The 22,941-nt window shown below is 34.6% G+C and overlaps 1 protein-coding gene across 1 annotated transcript in view; it reads left to right on the forward strand.

Moving 5' to 3' along the window:
- The first annotated feature begins 746 nt into the window (after positions 1-746).
- Positions 747-22,941, forward strand: part of LOC138330628 (uncharacterized) — a 56,984-nt gene continuing 34,789 nt past the window's right edge. Inside the window, exons 1-6 of the mRNA XM_069278180.1 lie at positions 747-1,665; positions 8,057-8,131; positions 14,803-14,881; positions 17,147-17,268; positions 18,121-18,196; positions 20,956-21,093. Of these exons, the coding sequence (XP_069134281.1) occupies positions 1,145-1,665; positions 8,057-8,131; positions 14,803-14,881; positions 17,147-17,268; positions 18,121-18,196; positions 20,956-21,093 (1,011 nt within the window). The 5' untranslated portion in view covers positions 747-1,144. The remainder of the gene's footprint in view (positions 1,666-8,056; positions 8,132-14,802; positions 14,882-17,146; positions 17,269-18,120; positions 18,197-20,955; positions 21,094-22,941) is intronic.

Genomic DNA, 22,941 nt, shown 5'->3' on the forward strand with positions numbered 1-22,941 from the left:
AACTGCTTGATTAATTTCCCGTATTGTAACATGTTTCTTGGTTATTAGTGCATCAGCATTGTATCAGTATTAAGAATAACCAAAATGACTACCTTATGCGCCAACACTCTAGAAAATATGCGTTTATTGAATTATTCGAACAATTTCCTCCAATTGCAGCATATATAAACCCCTAGACATATCTTAATTTGCCCCTTAACTTCCAACATTTTGTTGCGAGTTCGAAACCCACCATCGACAAAAGTCCGATAATAATTGTAGGTCGGTGGTTCTTTTTTTTGTTTCTCCTGCTTTTCTTCACCACAGGAACATCAACGTTAGTCGTCTTTGCATGATCATGGCTGTTGTTCATAAGACGTAAAACACAAGGTACCTTGGACAATAAAACAAAGACCTAAAACGAACGTGCCACCCTTCTCTGTCAATGGCCTAGACGCGGCACTTCCGGTCTGTGCCTATGCGTTTAACAGATAATTTACGGTTGAATGGAGTAAGTGTATTTGTAGATTTATTTTTCTACAATATATAATCCTTTCCTATACATTCCATTGCCTCCTTATCCTATAAGTTAAAAACCGAAGGTGCTTTGCGTGTATATTTAATCTTCTCGTATTAATATAAATCCCTTAGAGAACTTCGTACAATCTGGGATCTGTGGTCAGTTGTAACAGAGCTATAGATTTTATAGTGTGGACACTTCAGTGCTGCAGTTGTTTCGGAAAAAAAACATATCTGGACAAACTCTCTGGTAAACTTTTGTCTATTGGTATCATGTCAGTTGATGACAATTCAACAGTTAGTTTTGTGTTACTATTGCGTCAGGAAACGCCAGGTTTGGAGTTTGGAATCTTACTTGTGAAATAAATTGCTTTGGTCATCATTTGTTGGTTTAGATCATACAACATGGATACAGCGATACATTTCTAATGAATTTAATGGATGTAGGTTTCGATGTTGTGTTTATCACATTGTTTCTGTTGAGCATCTATTGTCCGAATGAAAAGAGCTACTGTGAGTAAGAAGTGATGCTATACTACTTGACCGACATGAAAACTTGCCTGTTCATGGAATTAAGACAACAAACCAGAGCGATTTCTAATCGGGTTTATTTCCTGTAAATATGTGAAAACTTTTATTTCAAATCATGGAAAGCGACAGACGCGAAACTGGTACAGAATCCCGTTCGACGAGAATTCCAGTGTCAAGGCGAAATACTACGGTCTCTCGTTCTCTGCAGCCCAGCACAGGCCGTTACTCGCCAAGAAAAAATGTAAAAAGGACGTCGTCATTTAACGATGGCAGCGATTCCGTCACCCCACGTCCGCAAACCGTGACAATAAATGGGGCCCTGGACGGGCATCAACCACCGGAGGGCGATCTATACGTAATCAACGAAGCAAACTCAAATCTTACCAAACCTGACATCACGGACAAACATGGAGTGGAGCTGGAAGTGAAGAGGGACATTTCTCCTTCCCGGATATCACGCATATCTTTAGATTCTGTGTCCGATCGTCCTCTTTCGGAGTTACAATCTGGATACAATACTCCATACTTTTCTCTCGGTCCCACCCCGGAACCTACTCCGCGGAACACCCCGGGACACACCCCAGCGCCACCTGTTGGGATTAATTTTAAACCTAAATATGATGTCAAGGGGAAATGGTACGTACATATTCTCATAATTTACATACATAAATATATATGTGATCTTCGGTGAGTATTCAGTGCACGTTGAAATCTATAAAACGAGTTTATAGAAGTCCTAATTGTTGCGAACCTTGAACCATTATGGTATACTAGTAGCCACCAGCTACAGCAATATATCTCGCCTTGAAAAGATTTTTGTTTTGTTCTACGGGGAAATAGTCAAAGAAATAAATCAGACGAGGATTTTGTAAAAATGTAATGAGATTTGAGATATCTAAAAGCTAGTGAGACGAAGTACTGGCAAGATGTTAAAAAACATTTAGTGTTCTTATCTGAACGTACGAGTAAACCCTCTGGAATGTCGTTATGACATCTACCATTTATATATCATTACGGTCATACAAACATGTACTTTACTGATTTAATAATTACTTACTCGAAATTTAATCGTTCAAAAAAGTATATTTATACTAATGCTATAGCACTGTCAAAGTTGCGTGTTCAGCGTAAAGGACACATCAAAAGGAATATTCGAAACCATATTTTAATTGAATAGTGAAGTTCAAATGGGATCACGAATTAGAGTGACACTACCCTATTGATTACATCGCATGGGTGGGGTAAAGCGTATATAAATATAGATATAATTAATTCTTAGATTAAATTACATTGATAATATGCAACAATTTGGCCTTGAGATAATGTTTTAATTACTTGTTTTGCTTCTCGATATAATCCACGAAAATTTGTTTCACTTCAAAAGACATTGTTTTGAGATACAATTGCTCTACAGCGATTGATTCGGGATACGTATTTAGATACCTACCCGCAAGGGAGGTATCTCTTAAAATGCAAAGAGGGAATAAAATACAAGAATCCCATACGCGTTGCTATGTTGCCATTACCAATGTTTAATAAGTAGATAGCTTATTCTTTGATACTTTCAATTGTCTTAGTCTGTAAAAATAGGACTTAGATTCCTATGTTTGTAGTAAAGTCTAAAAACAGAAGAACTTTTAATCACGTAAGGCCATTCTGTACTCACAGGATTTTTTTAAAATTTGTCTTCAATAGATATGTATATCAGAGCCTTTAATCACTGCCTATGCTAGTGATCGAACTCGAAGGCCTCTGGATTCCGATTCTCAACTGAACGACCTCACAATTGTAAAATACGTTAAGCAGTTCTCTATTATAGCCGAGATGTGTATTGCGGCTTGTGTTCACCATAACGATGTATTCCGAACAAAATCACCAACAACACACTATATTCCCCTTTATAACAAACAACTTCGTAAATAGCAAGGTCAGCAAAACAATCATATATGATTTATATTTAAATCAGTGGTGTTTGGCAATCGTTTTGGGGATTGAATGATAATAGGCTGCTGTTTGTGGAGTTGAAGGGCCAGAAATGCTGCTTCATGTTAACAGAACCAAAGCAATCTAATAATCAAATATAATCGTTTTACTTCTGATGCTACATCTCTTGGTAACAATATATTGCTTTACCATGGAATAATTATGTACATCAATGTACTTTTCAATAATCATCCATGGACATATTGGGATATACATGTACCTGAAACACACGAAGTTAGGTCACTGCAGCCTTTGGTCAAAGGTCAAAGATCCATACTGTATAGTGTTTCAAAATTCAGATGTTCATATTGTGTTAATTCCAAATGTTGCTCATTTTTGCATGCATTTGATTATTCCTATCATTTCTCATTTTGCATGTACATTTAACTAAGCCGATCATTTTTTTTTTTTTTTTTGCACTCAGTTTATTTATAGCCTTTCTTTAATACCTTGATGCCAATATGCTGAATTGCTGACACATAAGCAAACCTCCACACGTGTGAATATATGTAATTCATGATTCTAATTTATCAATATTGTTTACCCGTATCGATAGTCAGTGCTGTTACCAAATACTGTTTGACCTACAGGTGTACAGGGTGTCTGTGTATCACTTGACCCTACTGCCTTACTGTAGACTTCTGTCACAGGTGGTTGCTGCGTAGTGGTGAATTAAATTTAATCAGGGTCGAATTTTACTCATGTTCATGGATTTAAAAGGGAAATAAACCCAGTATCCATGTCATTACCTGTATACCACTTTATGTATTTTTAATGAGGTGGATACGTGTCATTTAGGGTACAGAAATGGGGTGCTTCGTGGGGAAATTTTTTAACAATATATCTGCATAGTCTGTAAATTCTCGAATTATTTGTTTCAGAAATGTCAATAATATTTGCACTGCGACAGTTGACATCATTTTAACCTTTAAAAATACTTTGTTATTTTAGCTTTCGTCATTTATATTGCACGAAAGAAGTTCGATATATTAACATAATAGATAGTATGTATGTAGTTACACGGTGTATATTCACTTCACCTAATTGAGTACCTCTTTCACTTACAAGTGGTTTCCTATGTGTAACGATTAGTTATCGAAGTGTATACAATTGCCATGTGTAATTAAAATAGAATTCATAGTGGAAAATAAACATTAAATCCAATAAATCGTTGATAACACTTGTATTGAAATGACTAGGAAACCGAAGCTAATCCAACAACGCACCCGGAATGTTGGTCGATGTAACACACAAGTCAGTCTGGGGAATTTATATCTGAACAAGACTTCATGCACATTCGGGAATATAGATTAACAGCATCTCTACAAGATCTATGCAAAGTGCAATATGATTCTGTGTATGAAAAATGGATTTTATGTTTCTTATTCAAAACGAATGGAAAAATTTTGAAAAAAAACCCAATTAACCTAAAGTGTGTCTATCGATGCAATGCCTATCTGAGGATTGTACAGGGTTTATATTTCGATTGTGACAAATTCTGAGAAGGTGAAAATTTTGATGGTTCCTTAAAGTTGATGAACATCGTTCCCATGGATATCTACGTACACGACTGCAATTGAATACACATATTACGAGATGAGTGATATTCAGTCGGTGTATTCGGCTGTGAGGGAGGGGCACCATGAGGGAGATTATCTGGGGGATCTTCCTGACACTCTCGAGCCCCTTTTTACCCCACGACAACAAGTCTATTCTGTCAACTCTGACATGATCGATGCCATCTCAATCAGGTGCTTCAACTTCAAATATTAATTTGTATTTCTAAGACATTATGATGGTTATTATGGTTTTATTATGATTATTGACATGTAGTTCCTTAGCTGAATAATTCTGCGATTGATCTGGCAACTAACTCGTGAAAAAATAAATTTGTAATTTTCCCGCGGTTCAATTACTAGTAGGATGCAGTTTAGAAATGTAAAACCTGTAAAACTTTTAACGGGTAATGAAAAAAAGATGAGCACGCAAAAATAGGTTATTCATTAAAAAGGAAACTTATAGGCCTACTTAGGTTGACATGGCCGGCGTTAATGTAAAACTGATTTTGATGCTGAAAATCAAGCGTTTAGATGAAGCGGACGTTTTCAACATCTGCAACCGGAAGTTGAGCTTGAGGCGCGCGGTAAAACAAGATTTCCAGGAAAATGTCCACGATTCACAACACTCGATAATAGGCCTTTAAAGAATTAGGGGGTTGAGTAAATTTATGGTCAGATAACTTACCATTTTATCAAACGAAGAATCGAAGCTAGGGGTCAATTTAAGTATAGGGCCTAGATGATGTCTTTTATTTGGAGCAGTGACCCTTCACTTCAGAGACATGAACTGGTTAACCCCATAGACTTTGTACAGATTGTTTTCCAATAATCCACGTTTCCATTTATATCACTAGCACTCCTACAGTCACGTGATGTGGGATCCAGTTTTCGGACATTAATTTGGCGTCCTGACTCCTGACCCGGTCTGTTTTTAAATAAATGATCATGGCACATGGTACATGATATCGATCACTGATCATGGATCCGGAGTTATCCCTAATCATGAGAGATCTTTATGTTTATGTTGAATGATATACATGTATGATACTGATTTACTGATTAGCTTATGAATGTACAGTGTTTTTGAATTTGTGCAAAGTCCTAAAATAGATGATAGTGATCCTTATACATATAATACAAAAAGGTTGTCTTTTACAACTTCTTATTTAAGAAAGGATATGGAAAATTAAATTGATTTGAGACACCCAACAAATGAACATTATTATAAAATGCAAAATGTAAATCAGTAACATATTCCAAATGTGGTTCGTTGTCCTAAAGTTTTATGTAATTGACCAGATCAGATTCATTAACTTGTAAGTAATTACATCTATAACAAGTTGAGTTTTACACACACAGTGTAGATCCAGAAACACATATGTACATGTATATATATATACAGGTAGAAGCCAGTTGAACTTGATTTTCCTTCAAAAGTCAAAATAGTATAGTTATTTATCTAGTTTTTATAAGTGCACATGTACAACTCGAATGCAAATGTCAAAATGAAATCTTATGTTGTGATATATGTGTTATAAACCATCCTTGTATTTGCTTTGGTGAATGTGATGGCAAGTTGTCATTCAGTCATTAAGGTTATTTTCAGTGTGAAATATTGTATGTGCATGATAATGCATTATGATATGCATTTGTATAGATGCAAGGACCCTGTATAGGCTTTAGAGCTGTTGAAAATTGTAATTTGATCAATTAATGGACATGCAAACTTCTACATATTTACCCAAATTGTTTAGCAAATTTGATCTTTATATAAAACAGAGAATTAAAACCTGTACAACAAAGAACTTGTGTCTAGTTATGATGCAAACTACGGGGTAATAATATAGATTGAAGCTAGTCATTTTGATATCATTATAACATGAATTAATGTTATATTTTAGCATGTACATGTATTAAAGAATATGTGTTTTCCTCACCATTAACTCAGATGTTTAAATATTACCATGCCTATGATGGATGAGTTTGAAGGTTGTAAATTAAAAAGATATATTTATAAAAGAAATCCAGTAATTTATAAATCTTCATATGTATATAATTATCCAACTAAGTTGTAGGAAAACAACTTTGTATTATGTGTATTAAGTATGTTTTACCTTTTAGTACTTTAGATTAATACAATGTTTTCATTGAAAGATTTGTGCATTAAGTTATTAAAGTTATTAAAAGCTTAAAGCTTAACTTCATAAAAATATACTTAAGTAACCGTTACACATATTTTTAGAATGCCAATATTTTATATCAACTACATGATTCATTGTACGAAGGCAAAATAAAATTACTCACGCTACATTCTTATAATAAATATAATGTACATGTAAAATATGACATGTATATCGAGTAATCTACTAACAAAGATCGTAACGAGTTAAGTCTTACGAGTTTGGGTGGTGACCCGAAGCCTGCCATTGTACAAGTCTATATTGTTTGTGTTACAAGTTTGTTTCGCTCGTTTCTCTATAATGAACTAACGGAGAGACATAATTAAAATGGCCATGGATACATCGATAGTAATATGTATAGAGGCTGTGTATGGCCAGAGTGTGTAGAATTTAAAGGTAATACCCGGCTTTGTGGTGTACTATATAGCTGTTCAATGGGTAACAATACCTATATACAGTATATAGGTAAATCTTAAGTGTAACACATGTGACCCTTGGTAAACTCTAAAGGTGTATACCTTCTGATAAGGTTCAGCTGAATCAGTTACAGTTGTAATTATGGTTTCTTGTTAATTTATATGAGAAGTACCCAAATTTACTGAATTATAATTAAATAATGATTAGTTGATTTTCATTTTAAACATTATATCTAATTATCTATATAATTCAATGTATTGCCTGATTGAAAATAACTTAATCTTCAGTTTGAAGTGTCACCCATGCAATCGAAAATAACATCATTTTAATCTTCAATATGACATAGAACCTTCCTAGCTAGCTATGAAGAAGTGCTTATTTTTCAACTTGATTAAGTTCAATATAGCATACCCACCCTACAAAGAATTATTTGTTTCATCTTTGTTTTTTTGTGTTGTCTGCCCTATATTTATGCTGTCAATTTTTCCTGCTCACAATAAAGTTTTAGTTTGAGATACTTTCAATATTTTCACTGAAGCTGCAATTGACTGAATTGATAAAATAACATTGATTTCCCAAATATAAACACCTATGTTTCTTACATAATGATGAATATGCTTGAGAGAAATGTAATAAGGCCATACTTGTTAACAGGCTGTATTTTTGTGGTTTAAATCCGACCGTCAGAGAGCGTGTTTTTAGGGTTGAATTACTTGTTAGACCATTGTATAAGAGACTGAAGGTTATTGTACAACTGAGGGTTTTTAATATAGACGTCTTGTCAATACACCAGTCGAGATTGACCAGCTCTGTAAATGTTTAACATGTGTTTATGTGATAAAAACCTGACCACGGTGATAACATGGCTGTTTCGTCTATGTCTTTCAGGAGCTCCACGACGCTGTCGTCTGCAGGAGGTGTAGAGGGCGAGGATGTAGACGAACATATCAACGTCGTTCTGAGGTATGTATTCAGTACAGTTAATATATGGTTAGGTTTTTGACATAAAAATTTGCAGTATAATCACATTATGTTAACCTGATGTAACAGGAAGTCACTGGTTCCATGCATAGAATCCAGTTGAACCTGTTTTAGGGACCACCTCTTTATTAAGACCACCTGCTTAATAAAACCACATCCTCATGATCTCAAATGGTGCAATTTTAACAAGATTTTACCTGTGGTTAAAGACCCCCTTGCTAAAAAGCATTTTTTTGGTTTGTCATTATAGATATTAGGTACCTTGTATTTATAGTTTAATTAATGAAATTTTATGACAAGGCGACTCATTGGTCCCCAGAGGTTTTTGTGTTTACTATTGTTTTATTGTATAATCATAAGGGCATATGCTGTGAATGAATGTTAGAAATGCTCTTTGTTGTGGCCAAATATATGTCGATGAATGCTAAATTACAATCCTAAAGATTGTGTTATTTTATATAATTTCTCTAGCCATGTTTTGGAATGGTACCAGTTCAAAATAAAAATTAACGCTGGAATCAGTATAGAAGATCTGCATTAAAGCATGTGCTGGGGATATTTACGTTTTACAAATTAAAGTTTTACCGGTAGTTCATTTAAGAATTGTGTGAAGAATATTGAATATAGGTGGTGTGTATATTGTTATTGATGCTAAAGTTTATTTCTATCAGGTATCTATTACAGAACAAAATTAATATTATGATGGTTAATGAATATGTAACTTTATATTGTCAGTTAGCATTACAGGCTGGTAAGAGAATCTCCCTGTATATCATGTACAGATTGATTCTAAATATCCTTTTTATCAGTCAAGGGCACCCTATATTCCACTATAGCCCCCCACATAGATGTTACTGTAGATCTCTGATAACAAACCTGTTTATATGACGTGATAGGGTTTTCCCGGGTATCTCATCATGTTTGTTGTGATTTACTTGTATTCAAATTTGTAGAAGGTTAATTATTCTGCTAGAGGTTCCACTCTGATAATTGTTGTGATTTACTGGTGTACAAATTTGTAGAAGGTTAATTATTCTGAGTTTCCGCTCTGATTAAAGTACAGGTCTTCATTTTATGGTTTGCATCCATTCATTAAAAAGTGAAACCAAACACAAACAAATGTTATATTGTTCAATATTTAGAGTAATTGATTTTTAAAAAGATTATTTTGAATGGGAGGCCAGGTTTCTTTCCCTTTATATAAATAAAGAAAACTGAGTTAGATTAAATATGATGTACATCTATAATGCTCTATTGAGAACTGAAGCACTGAAGCTTGAAGCATATTTTATAGTTTTATAGAGATGAGTGTGTCTATCTTAAAATTGATTATACCATATTGTATTGTTTTATAATATTATGACAACCAGGTTCAGAGAAAATTGAATGGTTGGTGTACAAATATGCATTTGTTTTAAAAATCTACACAGAAAGAAACTTACAAGTAGTTATTTGTCCAACTTTGCATGATAAAACTCAATAACCTTTTGCGGAAGTTTGCTTCTGTACTTTTAAAGAATTCTTTTACTGTTTATCATAACAGTAAAAGGATTCTGGCTGCAGTTAGGTTGTTAGGACCTTGAAAATGATATTTGTATAGAGTTGTTTATTATACCATTAATGATCCAGCTTTATAACGTTAGCATATATAGCCTTGAAATGTTTTGTTGTTGTCAGTCATTATACATGTAACATGTATTGAGGTGTTGAGAAACAATTAACAGAATGTAACATGTAAATAGTTTCTAGTTTTATTATATATAAAAACTTTTCCGTGTTCTTTCTTGTCCAAGATTGTAATGGTATTGGACTGGGTCGATCATTGGTGACCAGGTAGCCTAACCAGCAGAGCATCTTTGCTTTAGTGTTTGTAAGTCCAGGGTTTGAACCGGACCCCAGTCTGATCATGATATTTTCTCTTCTTATACAATATTGGCAATTTACACAAAGTTGACCAAGTATAACGCATTGGCTTCTCATTCCTGAAGTAGAACGACATAGGGATACAAAATCAGAAGTAAAATTAGTTAGTACAATTAGTGTTACAAGAAAATATGAAAATGATGGAGTAGGAGTAAAACCTGCCTGGTCCCAAGCTTTAATCTGCAACTACTATTTGAAGGAGTACGCTTAATTTAGCAAAGGATATGCAAACTTGTGTATTGTTGTGTCTTCGCGTTCAGAGACATGGAGAGCGGAGGGAGAAATCTAGCGAAATTCAGGACGAGGTCGATCATCGTTGACCAGATATACCTCAATCAGTGATGTTTGTCTTTACCAGGTTTTGTCTTTACCAATAAATAATGGATAAGAAGCACAGTAAACTGCTGGCAATATGTAGTGCCACTACTTCATTTCAGTTTGCTGAAAATCTCACTCTGGCTATGAAAAAAACTTGACGGCCTTCATTTGGAAATAAGAGTCTTAAAATCCCAACATTTATTTCTAGTGTAAAGGGGGAAGGGCTTATTGCCGGTAGATGCTGGCAATATGTAGTGCCATTACTTCATTTCAGTTTGCTGAAAATCTCACTCTGGCTATGAAAAAACTTGGACCTTCATTTGGAAATAAGATACAGTACTTTAATGAAGATCAATCTTTGTATTATACTGTTTTTTATTTGGTTGAAAATCAATCTTTCAGTAATTGTAATTTTTTTTTCATCTTCTTCATATACGATTCTGTTTCATATTTAAAGCCAGGGGGTAGCTTAAGCTTATAAACTGGTGGATCATGATCGATTGATCGGTTCTAATATCCCCAGTTGGTTATATATATATTATCTGTTTATAAATGGCTTCTAGCCAGAGGTTGTTGGGGTAAGAAATTCCTGTCATTTGACTCCTGTTCCATTCGTACAGCTTTGTTCGACTAACAATAAGACTGGAAATTTTAGTATCTGCAGTTTCACATGTACATTGGGCTGTATTCTATTTGTGTCAAGGCTGAAAAGCTCTATTTACACCATTAATTTAGATTTGTTGTAAATACATTGCAAAATACAATGCAAGATGATTTTTAATATTTGAACATGCTATAGGTACATGGGTTCAAAGTTGAAATGAAAAAATTGGCCAGTTGTCAGTTGTTTGATAGTGGGATTGGACTGGGTCGATCATCAGTGACCAAGTAGCTCAGCAGTAGAGCATTATGGCTAGTGTTTCACTTTGGAGGTCCTGGGTTCGAATCCCGGTCATGTAGTTGTATAAGGGTTTCATATGTCTTTGAGAGCAAAGACTTTGAAAAAGGAGAGAGGAATGTAGAAAGATTGGACTGGGTCAATCATCGGTGATCAGGTATAGTTCAGCGATAGAGCATTAATCGGCTAGTCTTTAGATATCCCGGGTCCGAATCCCAGTCTTGCCACTACATTTTCTCCTCTATCGGAAGTTCAGAAGTAGGTGGGATATAGAGTTCGTATGTCCCATGTCTGTTTAGACCTGGGTCAAATTTTTTACTCAAGTTTATGATTTCACATGGAATTGAGTAAAAAATTTGTCTGAGAAAGTTTTATGGTGCCACACCCTGTCCTAGCCCAACCCATCCTTTCCTGTCCTTGTGGAGTTTTTGAAACACAGATACAAGGGTAAAAAGTAGCTAGACTGGCCACCCTAAGTAAGTGTTGATAAGACTTTCTCAGCAGAGTTCTTTATTATCTCCCCCTAGTTTGAAACTAGAATCAGACATGTAGTAGAGACAAAAATAATCAAGCCAAGTGATTTTTTTTAATATTCTAGAAACTTGTTGCCAGTCTATGGCAATCAGGTATTACATACATTTCCAGTAAATCTATTGAAGTAACTCAAACACTGCAAGGGCATCGGTAATTCTATAAGAAATCCTCTACTAGCCTTAGCTTATATACTCAATCATCTAGTGTATAAGGTTACAATTATGTCAGACGAACCGTGTTATCTCAAGGTTAATTGTGGGAACAAAATTGAATTTGAAAATAGATTGACTTGTAGCTTACTAGTTTTACATTAAAAGATTATGAGATTTGTAGATGTCTTTGGGGCCAAAAATTAAATTGAAGAAGGGGTGATTGAGTGTATCGCAGAATGGGGTTGGGTTATTATTTAGGCCTGGTGACATAAAGTCCTATATTGGCTTCAGTAACATTTCAGAGGTCCTTGGCTTCTTAACTGATATTACAATAATAAAGTATGCAATTATGTTAAAAAAGAGTTCCTTTTGCCTATCAGATGTGACCCAAATATATGAACCAATTGAATATATATATGTTTTGGCAGATATTTGTTGGACTAAGACCTATCTAGCGATTACTGATTTTATCCCACTGTGAGATTTAAATCTAACACCCCTCCACACACTATATACCGCTATAGAAATAAGTAGAAATTAAGTCTAAAATGTTAGTCTACACCAAGGCCTATAGGGTGATGAAATTCACCTAAAACATGATGTATAAGTTATCAGGGAAATGAACGAACATCACTGATATTCCTTACAGACTCAACTTTTTTTTGCCTGCGATTTACTTTCACAAATTTTGTGATTCAAGTACATGTATTTGCAAAAGTTTATCTCCACTAATGAAGTTCTAGTCATCATTAGCTCACCTGGTCCAAAGGACCGAGGTGAGCTTATGGGATACCGCAGCGTCCGGCGTCCGTCGTCCGTCAACAATTGACTTCTTCTCCATAACCACTGGTCGGATTTCAACAAAATTTGACTGGTAGCATCCTTATGGGCTACTTAATGAAAATTGTACAAATGATGGGGCTGATCCCCCGGGGGCCTGAGGGGCGGGGCCAAAAGGGGTCAATTTGGCTATTTCCATATAAACGACTTCTTCTCTGAAACCAAGCATGGGATAGCACCCATAATGCAATGGTAGCATCCTTATAGGGTGGGGATTCAAAATTGTACTAATTATTGGGCTGACCCCCCGGGGGCCTGAGGAGCGGGGTCAAATGGGGTCAATTTGGCTATTTCCATAAAACGACTTCTTCTCTGAAACCAAGCATGGGATAGCACCCATAATGCAATGGTAGCATCCTTATAGGGTGGGGATTCAAAAATTGTACTAATTATTGGGCTGACCCCCCGGGGGCCTGAGGAGCGGGGTCAAATGGGGTCAATTTGGCTATTTCCATAAAAACGACTTCTTCTCTGAAACTAAGCAAGAGATAGCACTCATAATGCAATGGTAGTATCGTTATAGGGTGGGGATTCAAAATTGTACAAATGATGGGGCTGACCCCCGGGGGGCCTGAGAGGCGGGGTCAAAAGGGGTCAATTTGGCTATTTCCATATAAACGACTTCTTCTCTGAAACCAAGCATGGGATAGCACCCATAATGCATTGGTAGCATTCTTATAGGGTGGGGATTCAAAATTGTACAAATGATGGGGCTGACCTCCCGGGGGCCTGAGGGGCGGGGCCAAAAGGGGTCAATTTGGCTATTTCCATATAAACGACTTCTTCTCTGAAACCAAGCATGGTATAGCACCCATAATACAATGGTAGCATCCTCATAGGGTGGGGATTCAAAATTGTGCAAATGATAGGGCTGACCCCCTGGGGGCCTGAGGGTTGGGGTCAAAAGGGGTCAATTTGGCTATTTCCATATAAATGACTTCTTCTCTGTAACTAAGCATGGTATAGCACCCATAATGCAATGGTAGCATCCTTATAGGGTGGGGATTCCAAATTGTGCAAATGATAGGGCTGACCCCTGGGGGCCTGAGGGGCGGGGTCAAAAGTGGTCAATTTCCATATAAATGACTTTTTCTCTGCAACTTAACATAGGATTAAGCTCATAATGCAATGGTTGCATCCTTATAGGGTTTGGATTCAAAATTTTGCAAATGATGGGGCTGACCCCCCGGGGGCCTGAAGGGTGGGGTCAAAAGGGGTAAATTTAGCTATTTCCATATAAACGACTTCTCTGCAACTAAGAATGGAAGAGCACTTATAATGCAATGGTAGCATCCTTATAGGGTTGGGATTTGAAATTGTACAAATGATAGGGCTGACCCCCTGGGCCTTAGACGGCAATAGATGCGAGATCAAAAAGGTCAATTAGGCTACTACTTTCATATAAATTACTTCGTCTCTGAACTATGTATTGGATAGCATCATTGTATGGTTGTGATTCAAAATTAAACTTTAAATGGGAGTCAATTTTGCTTATTTTTCTAATTGTCAGAGTCTTGTGATAATTACTAACAAAAAACCAGGTGAGCGATACAGGCCCTCTGGGCCTCTTGTTTATGATATATTGTTAGAAAATTTCCATTGAAAGTTTCTCTGAATTTCTGAGGCCACTAAAATTCTTTGACAAATATTCTAGATCTCCTACCTGTAGATATCTGCATACGGAATATACATATGTGAAAAATGTGATTTCGCAGCTCTGACAGTTCTTTTTTTTTATGAACCATGGAATCTAGATGCTTTATGATATGGTCAGAATGCATTAATTGGAAATATTATGAACATCAGTTAGATATACATGGACAAATTTACTCATTATAAGTCAATCTTAAACCCAAGTCATGATCATGCACGATCACATGTTTATTTTCATGTACACACTGATACAGCAAGTTGTTGTATTTTAATTGATATATTGTTTGTTGCAGATTTGTTAATTAATGGATTATGATTCTGTTGGTTTTTTCCAGAGTTCGACCACTCAACAATCAAGAGATTATGAGAAAGGATGCATTTGTAGCTTCATTTCCTGGTGCTGGTAGAATTGAGGTAAGGGTTGGTTCTATTGAAATTGGGGTAATAATGTTGTTCAAGTGGATTCAAGAGCAGTGCTGATGGAGATTTTGGCCTTGTAGAATCGAGATATTGATTTAGTTACACATCCTATAAACAGCGAGGGTCAGTTAATTATCGTATAAACATATACCATGTTTAGAAGATGGAGGAAAGCTGGAGTACCTAAAGTAAATCCACCAACCTGCGGTCATTACCTGGCAACTACTCCATACTGGTTTCAGAGACATGATCCAGGGATGGAGGGCTTGTGGTAATGTACTGATATATGGGGACATCTTAACCACTCAGCCACAATATGGTCCAGGAATTAATACCCTGATAATTATAATGAGACCATCTGGATGTTTATAATTACTGGTGTTTGTTTCCAGGGGAGGTATCACAGAATAGGGTGTTGATGATTTTGATGTAGGACATTCAAAGATGTACATGAAGTTAAATTTTGGATTCCACACCCATATATATATATAGCATACATTGATTGATTTAATCTTCATACTTTGTAAAGTAAAAAGTATGAAGTATTAGCACAGAAATAATAAACATTGCATGACACTAGAATTGAAAGTTCAGCTCTCAAAGTGACTGGTGTTGAAAATAGATGGTACAGGATAAAGCTTTAGTGCTGCATGAATAGAATGACATGTTTTAAAGTGGTTTAACAGTAAAAATGATTGTGTTTAATCCTAATTAAATTAAGTGCTTGATCATGTTTAATATTTTCAACATAGACAATATTTACCATATTTGACCCAATAAATGCCCCTGTCCCTATAAGCACCCCTCCCTAATTTCACTTACTTCGAATTAAAACACACTCTGAAAATGTGAGAACTGTTGGTTTCCTTACTGATTTCTTTTGGGAATTGATTAAGGGCTTACTCTGTAGAATAATTTCATGAAAGGCAAGTCCAAATCTGTTACCAAAAGCTCCCTTATTTGCTTTGATTTTTTAAGTGCCTTAGGCGCTTATTGAGTTGAAAAGAGTATATCAGACAAACCAGTTATTATGATACTGAAGCTATGTTTATCATCAAAAACCTACATTTGTTTGCACTTATAAGTACAGTGTAGCCTATAGTACAATTTGATTTTGACCTTGAAAACAGAAGAATACATGAAGGTAGAAGCAGTAATACAGTGTACAAGGTATATCAATACACCTGTAGTACAGTTTAGAAACTATCTGAAATGGGGTCAGAGACTTCTTAACCTGGTTTTAAGTGTTTAGAGACGCACATTTGTTAAACCCTTAACTGTTAAGGTACAAAAAGCTTAAAACGCTGGTAATTCAAACAAGGAAACTAAAACACTTTATAGAGAATTACCAATTCATAATGCCTTCAATAGTGTAGTTTATCTCGTATTGTGTAATTTCATTGTATTGTATTGTGACTACATGATGTTTGTAAAATTACCTTCAAAACTTGTGCAATGTTCGCGTTTTTTTGGCTAAAAATAAAAGTTGAAGTTGGTGGTGCGAAAACTACATTGTATAGAAAATTTCAATTTTTCTTCACCCCCAAAATTTGTCAATTTTCAAGACTTACCAGTGGCGGAATTCTACTCTGCAGCACTGTTATTATACCAGCTTAATTATATAAATATAATACACATGAATAAGATACTAGGGATTGACAACAAACTCAGTCTACCTGTACTATTAAATTCTATATTAGGATATTACAGAATTATCTGCCGTTGCAGACAGGTATTGATTGTGATATTATGTACTTACAAGCTTAATGTCATACTTTTATGAGAAAATTTGATATGATTTTCGCTCACAAAATAATGACACAATATTGGGGTTAATTTTTGAGATCCCAAAATGATGTGATTAAAGTATGATTTACTGCGGAATAGTCTCACCTTCTAGTGATTATGATATCAAAATTGAAGGAGAGACTAATTGGCGGTAAATTTTACTTTACTAGTTTTAACATCTCGAAACCCATATATTGTGAAGTCATTATTTTCTGAGTGGAGTTCATGCCAAATTTTGTCAGAAAATTATGACATCAAGCTTGCTGGTTGTTTGGGATCTCGAAACCTCCGTATTAAAGTTAAACTTTTCAATAATAAGTTTACAATAGATACTTTCTCGAAAGGGAGGTAATTATAATTCTAAACATTCAAAGATAGAATATTTGTTGTAATTAAGGCCTTTATTTCATGATTTTTAGACAACATCATTTTGATGTAATGCTATGTTGATATGTGTTTTTGTCTTTGCAGTGTGATGCAAACTCATCAGTGCGGTCGTTCGGGTTCAATGTGGTGTTTGAACCAGAAGCCACTCAGCAGGACCTGTTTGAACACTCAGGGATGAAGAAACTCGTTGATATGTCCTTGAATGGGTAATTTTAGCCTTCATTGTATTATTTTTGCATTTTGTAGTAATTAAGCATTGGCTGTCATATTTTTGATATGATTGGGCATGTACCGGTGTGTAACATACATTGGGTAATCTAGCATAGCCAATGGTGTGCGTTAGCAGTAGTAATGTAACTATTTGTGAAATGAAAGAATATAATTTATCTATTGAAACATAGTATATGTTTACAAGATACTAGTAATCAAACAAAATCATTGTCAAAGAAAATGTTTCAAAGAGGATGTTTTGTCTTAATAGGGAATTTTTTTTTACAGAATATTAAATTACTTATTTAGCAATGTAAAAGTCTACTGTATTAAAAGTGTTAGCAATTCTTTAAGAATGGACAGATCAAAGGCCCACTACCTTTCCGGAGCAAAATTTAAAGGTTTCTAAAAAAACATTAATAGCATAATAAAATATATATCAATGACCTAAGATGAGGTTACAGCACCAAACATATGCAAGATTTCCTGGGTAATATATGATAATAGTGGAGATTTATTAATTCGCTGATTTGCCTTCTTACACAGTGATAGTCAACTACTGCGCTGTATTAAAAACAGCCCGCATTATGAAAATAAGTTAAGTTTATAAATTTTGCGAATCTATAAAATTATCGATCTTGTTGTACATCTCCATAAAATTTGTTTCGGAAAGGTAGTGGGCCTTAAGTTGATAAATATGTACCATAACAAATATCTTTATTGCTTAATTGCTTTGTCCCCTTTTACCATAGAGGAATGTATTATTTAATGTCTTGCTGTTGTTTGTTTTCTCTTGTTTAAAACACATGTACATTTGTATGTATATATTGCATGTTGTTTTGTTCCAGTTACGCATGCACTGCTCTCGCCTTCGGACAGACAGGGTCGGGTAAAACTCACACAATGACAGGCCCGCCTCAACAGGTTAGCATAACAGAACTCTCAATGACTCAGTCAAAGTTTGGTTTTTTTTTTTCTGAAGGTCAAGGTATTCTCAAGGTCATCTTTTTTGGATAATTTTTTTTTTACCTTTTTTACTTTGGTGAACTAATGTGGAAACATTGTGATCATTAAGAGTTTCTTTCCCTAGTTACGCTCCATCAGGGTGGTATTAGCAGTTTCACAATCTAGGGACTGAGAATAGAGTGAACAGTTTTTACTATCAATGAACCTTGTGGTGTATACTATATACATATTTTATTATTAAAATCATATCAATCATTCAAAATCACACGTTTAACTCCCTCATTCATTATTTTGAGATGTGTGGGGTGAGAGGTCAGTTTTACAGAATTAACCACAACACCATTGGTCACACGATTCACCAATCAAATTTAGCGTATCATCTGTCTAATAACAAGCTTGTCAGCTGGATTGTATTGACTAACATTCTGTGGGGCAAAATGGAAACATTCTGTAATAAAAATATTTCGTTGAGAAAAATCTACAAAAATTTTTTTAGTGTATTGAAAGTCAAAGTGAAAATATTGCAATGAAGCATGCATGTTTCTTTAGCTACACAATTCAGCAGCACACATGTGTTTTAGGGAGGGGTCAGTGGTTTATTATAATATTCCTAGGCAAAAGATTGAGTCATATCATAAGGGGTAGATGTTTCAGTGGAATATTAAATAACAACCTTGGGGTCTTGTAAAGGGAGGAATGTTCAACGAACATTAGAGGATTTAGATGTTTAAGAAAAGCGTGGTTTCTTTAGTAGGGAGATGACTACCAAATTATTCAAATCAAACTTTTCTTATTGGTGAGTGACTTTATGAAGAATTTCTAAACAATATTTATTCTAGGATTAATATGGATTTGTAAATAAGATTAAGACCAAAAGTTTAAGTTCTTACTCCTCACCAATATACATGTAGTGAGTTATCATAGTTGCATATACATTATTGTAGTCCTATCATGGTCAGTTTATTTCGTCCACTTGTTTTACAGCCAAAGGTAGTTTTTACAATTCATTAGTCCTCGCCATTATGGTGAGTTTATTTCGTCCACTAAAGCCATTTCTTTTCTTTGACTTTCAGTATTATGACGAGGTTTGTACCTGTATTATTACATCGCCCGGTGGTCGATTACCCCTGTTTTATAACACCTGTACATTGTTGATAACTATATTCCTTCCCATTGATTTTGCACTTGGTTCTTTATTGGCCTTTTTCATCAGCTTATTGAAATGGCATGCAAGTTCTTTTTAAGTTTTGTTCAGTTAAATGTTATTACCAATATTGTTTATAATGATGTTTTTGCACACCAGATCCCGATAAAATTATTATTTTCAGAAGCATGAATTGTTCCCTAAATGTTTTGTATTTTGCTCACACTCACTTTGGCATTATTGAAATTGAAGGGTTATATTCTCAGTAAGTTAACTATTGTGAATACAGCCCTGGGAATTTCAGGAATTTCACTTTGCATGAATGTCACCAAATTAACGTCAAACATCACAATTGCTGAATTTGGAGGAGCTTTTTATCATATCTCTAATTGTATTGTGTGTAATCATAAATGGTTTTTTATGTCTTAAATATTCGAAAAAGTGATTAGGACTTCAGAAGAAGTTGTCATAAACATTTCACCATAACTTCAGTATAAACATATAACTTTGATGTGGAAATTCATGACAATGCTATATTTCATTCCAGTTTGTTGATTTTTCAATGAAAAATAATATTTTTTTCTATATACTGGTACATTTCTATTGTATGTGCTCTAAATTTAGTTTACTCTACAGCTGATTCTAACGGTCCTTGACCAAATGTAAAAGGTCACCATTGCCTTTTAATTGTGATCTGTTTTAGTTATAATAAAAAAGTAAGGATATTTTCAGATCTTCCTGAAATGTTCATCTTCAAAGAAACTGATTATCAATAATGCTGTTCCTGAAATTCCACTTTTTCTTACTATTCAATCTTCAAGTATGAATTTCTTCATGCTTGTTTCAAATTCATATCATGCAGTTAACTGATTTCCCATCATTTCACTCATTAAAATTATTTTTATTTTTAACATGCATTAAATCAAGTTAAAGTTGTATACAAGGGGCAATAAAGGCCTGATGTAGCAAAACTGTCCTAAAATAGACAGGTGTCCTTTATAAACAGGCGTCCTTCATATGTACAGGTATTCTTTATAGCAGGTTTGATTTTATTTAAAGGTCAAAGTTCATGTTTCATTGTAAAATGTTTTCCATCTTTTTGCTCTGAATAAAATATATGAACTTACATGATGCATCGGGATGATTAAGCGAAGAAGTCATGACAAAAACATGAGTATATAATGTAATTTGTCTCATTACATATGTGTTTAATCAAAGTTCACTTTAAATTCTGAAAAGGTCATCTGTATATAGTTCATAAAACTTCACCATTGATAAACCAGAGGTATTAGTGAATGTACCAAGAAAACAAAGTGGGGAGATATTTTTTTAACTCCCTCTTTGTCTGTCAACCAGAATAAACCTCAATGAATCAGATCATGTACCTAATTAAATCATTTATCCTGAACAGTCATATGACCTGCTCCAGACTTTGAATTAGAAGGGTTCGAAGTGTCTCCAGGGGTGAATGAGTTTAAGTTAAAATGCATCCCAATTTCGACAGGTTTGTCCTGATATCTATAACTGTTGCATTGTTCATTTTGAAATATTTTCTTGGTTATTTATATTTCAGTTTGAGGGAGGAAAACATCCCCCTGAAGACATGGTCGGAATCATGCAGCGTTCATTTGAGTATCTTATTCACATGCTACAACAAGCAGGAGGAAACAAGACTATCCGGGCTTCCTATCTAGAAATCTATAACGAACAGGTAAGGTTATGGTTCCTTTATATCTGTAATCACCGAGCCCTGAAAATGATCAGGAACATACTTCAAAGTCTTTGTTGCCATTTTTTTTTTTTTTTTTTTTTCATTTTATTACCATAACTCATGATTAATAGGGTCCCTTTCAATAAATGATGAGTGTTCTCCCCTTGACTTGTTTGATGGTTCACTATCACCTGTGCCACAGGGCCATACTGGACATAAATCCAATTTATATAACTGAAAAAAACCTGTCAAACAAAGTATTTTATTTTATTGGTGCTGACCAAATGTTTCATTATATCTTAAAGTGCAATAATTTCAAATATCCGTCTAGCTAACTCTTCAAGTTTTTTCTATGGCTTTGCAGTAACATCTTATAGGAACCCTGTCGACCCAGAATGTCAAATACATGTACTATAATGTCATAACCATCAGTTTACTGTAAGCATTTTCATTATACAATGTATTCAGGTTTTCGTGTACCAATTAAGTTTGAGGTATCAAGGTTATATTACATATTTATCTGATTTTCATGGAAAAGGATACTTTTTTAGTATTATAACCCCCGCAACAAAGTTAAAGAGGTGGTGTATATACTGGTGTATATCAGGTTGTCCGTCTGTCTGTCTGTCTGTAGACTATCCGGGTTCTGTAATGTCCCCTATTAATGGAGTTATTACTAAATTTGTGCAGCGGGGGGTATTAGTCAACCACAACGACGACAGTTCTAGTTTATAAATTATTGAAGATCATATGATTTTGAGGAGCACCTGATATTGTACGATCTGCCTAATTGTTCAATTGCTTGTTACCTAATATCCCAGTTACCAAAATCCAAATTCTACAAACTGCCAATCTTACCTAAGCTTCTTGTCATAAAACCCATTATAAAGTATGACTTGTCAATTAAGAAGTTTAAATACTATATTGAGTAGTAAATTCTCTATGATAATGTTTCCTTCCATAGCGATTGTACATATATTTGTACAGGATTGTGTTTCGTGTTTATACATTGACGCTAAAGCTTTAAGTGTATAGTTTGATCCTAAGAAAGGTGTTATTATTTCACAAGAACATGGGTTATGTTGAGGTTTTGAATGGTATTGATAAAACGGTTTAACTCAATACTTTTATCTAGTGTCAATAGTTAGCCTCTTTGTTAGATGTGTATCACCTACATACCAAACCTTCACCAGTACCACCTCCTGTCATGTCAACTTCGTATGTATAATTTTAAACAAATAAACTCAAATTTATATTACCTGGTATGTGTGTCGTGGGTCGAGTGTCCTCAGATATTAAGCTGTTGACTGTTCAATTCTTTTCATTTTCTGTTAAAAACACAATTTTTTATTATATGGTCATAGAAGTGAATACAGTTTACTCTGTATTCTGTGTATCTAACTTTTACTACGAATCATTTAGGATTTACGGACACATGTAGAAGATAGCATTTGGCTTAAGTATGTTATCCTCTTTGAATAAAGTTTATTATTGTAAATATTATTTTTAAGACAAAACAGAAACGCCTTTAACTGAGGTATCTTCGGAACATACATACTTTTACATAAAAATACTGTTTAATTATACATGTAGTGACACAGTATACACAATCATTATAAACCAGTCATGGTCAAACAGGCATATAAAATAGGCAAGTGGTCATTTATATTATAATCATTATATAACATTACAGTTATTGGTTTATAGGAAGGTGGTAGTAATAATTGAAGACAAGTTCTTGATATACAGGCTTGTTATTAAAAGTAATATATATTGGATCACATTACTTCACAGACAATATTTCTTCAGATGATTTTTTTTTCATGTGAAGAAATATTGTCTGTGTAG

The sequence above is a fragment of the Argopecten irradians genome, chromosome 9 (assembly GCF_041381155.1).
Source record: "Argopecten irradians isolate NY chromosome 9, Ai_NY, whole genome shotgun sequence".
NCBI classification, from domain to species: Eukaryota; Metazoa; Mollusca; class Bivalvia; order Pectinida; family Pectinidae; genus Argopecten; species Argopecten irradians.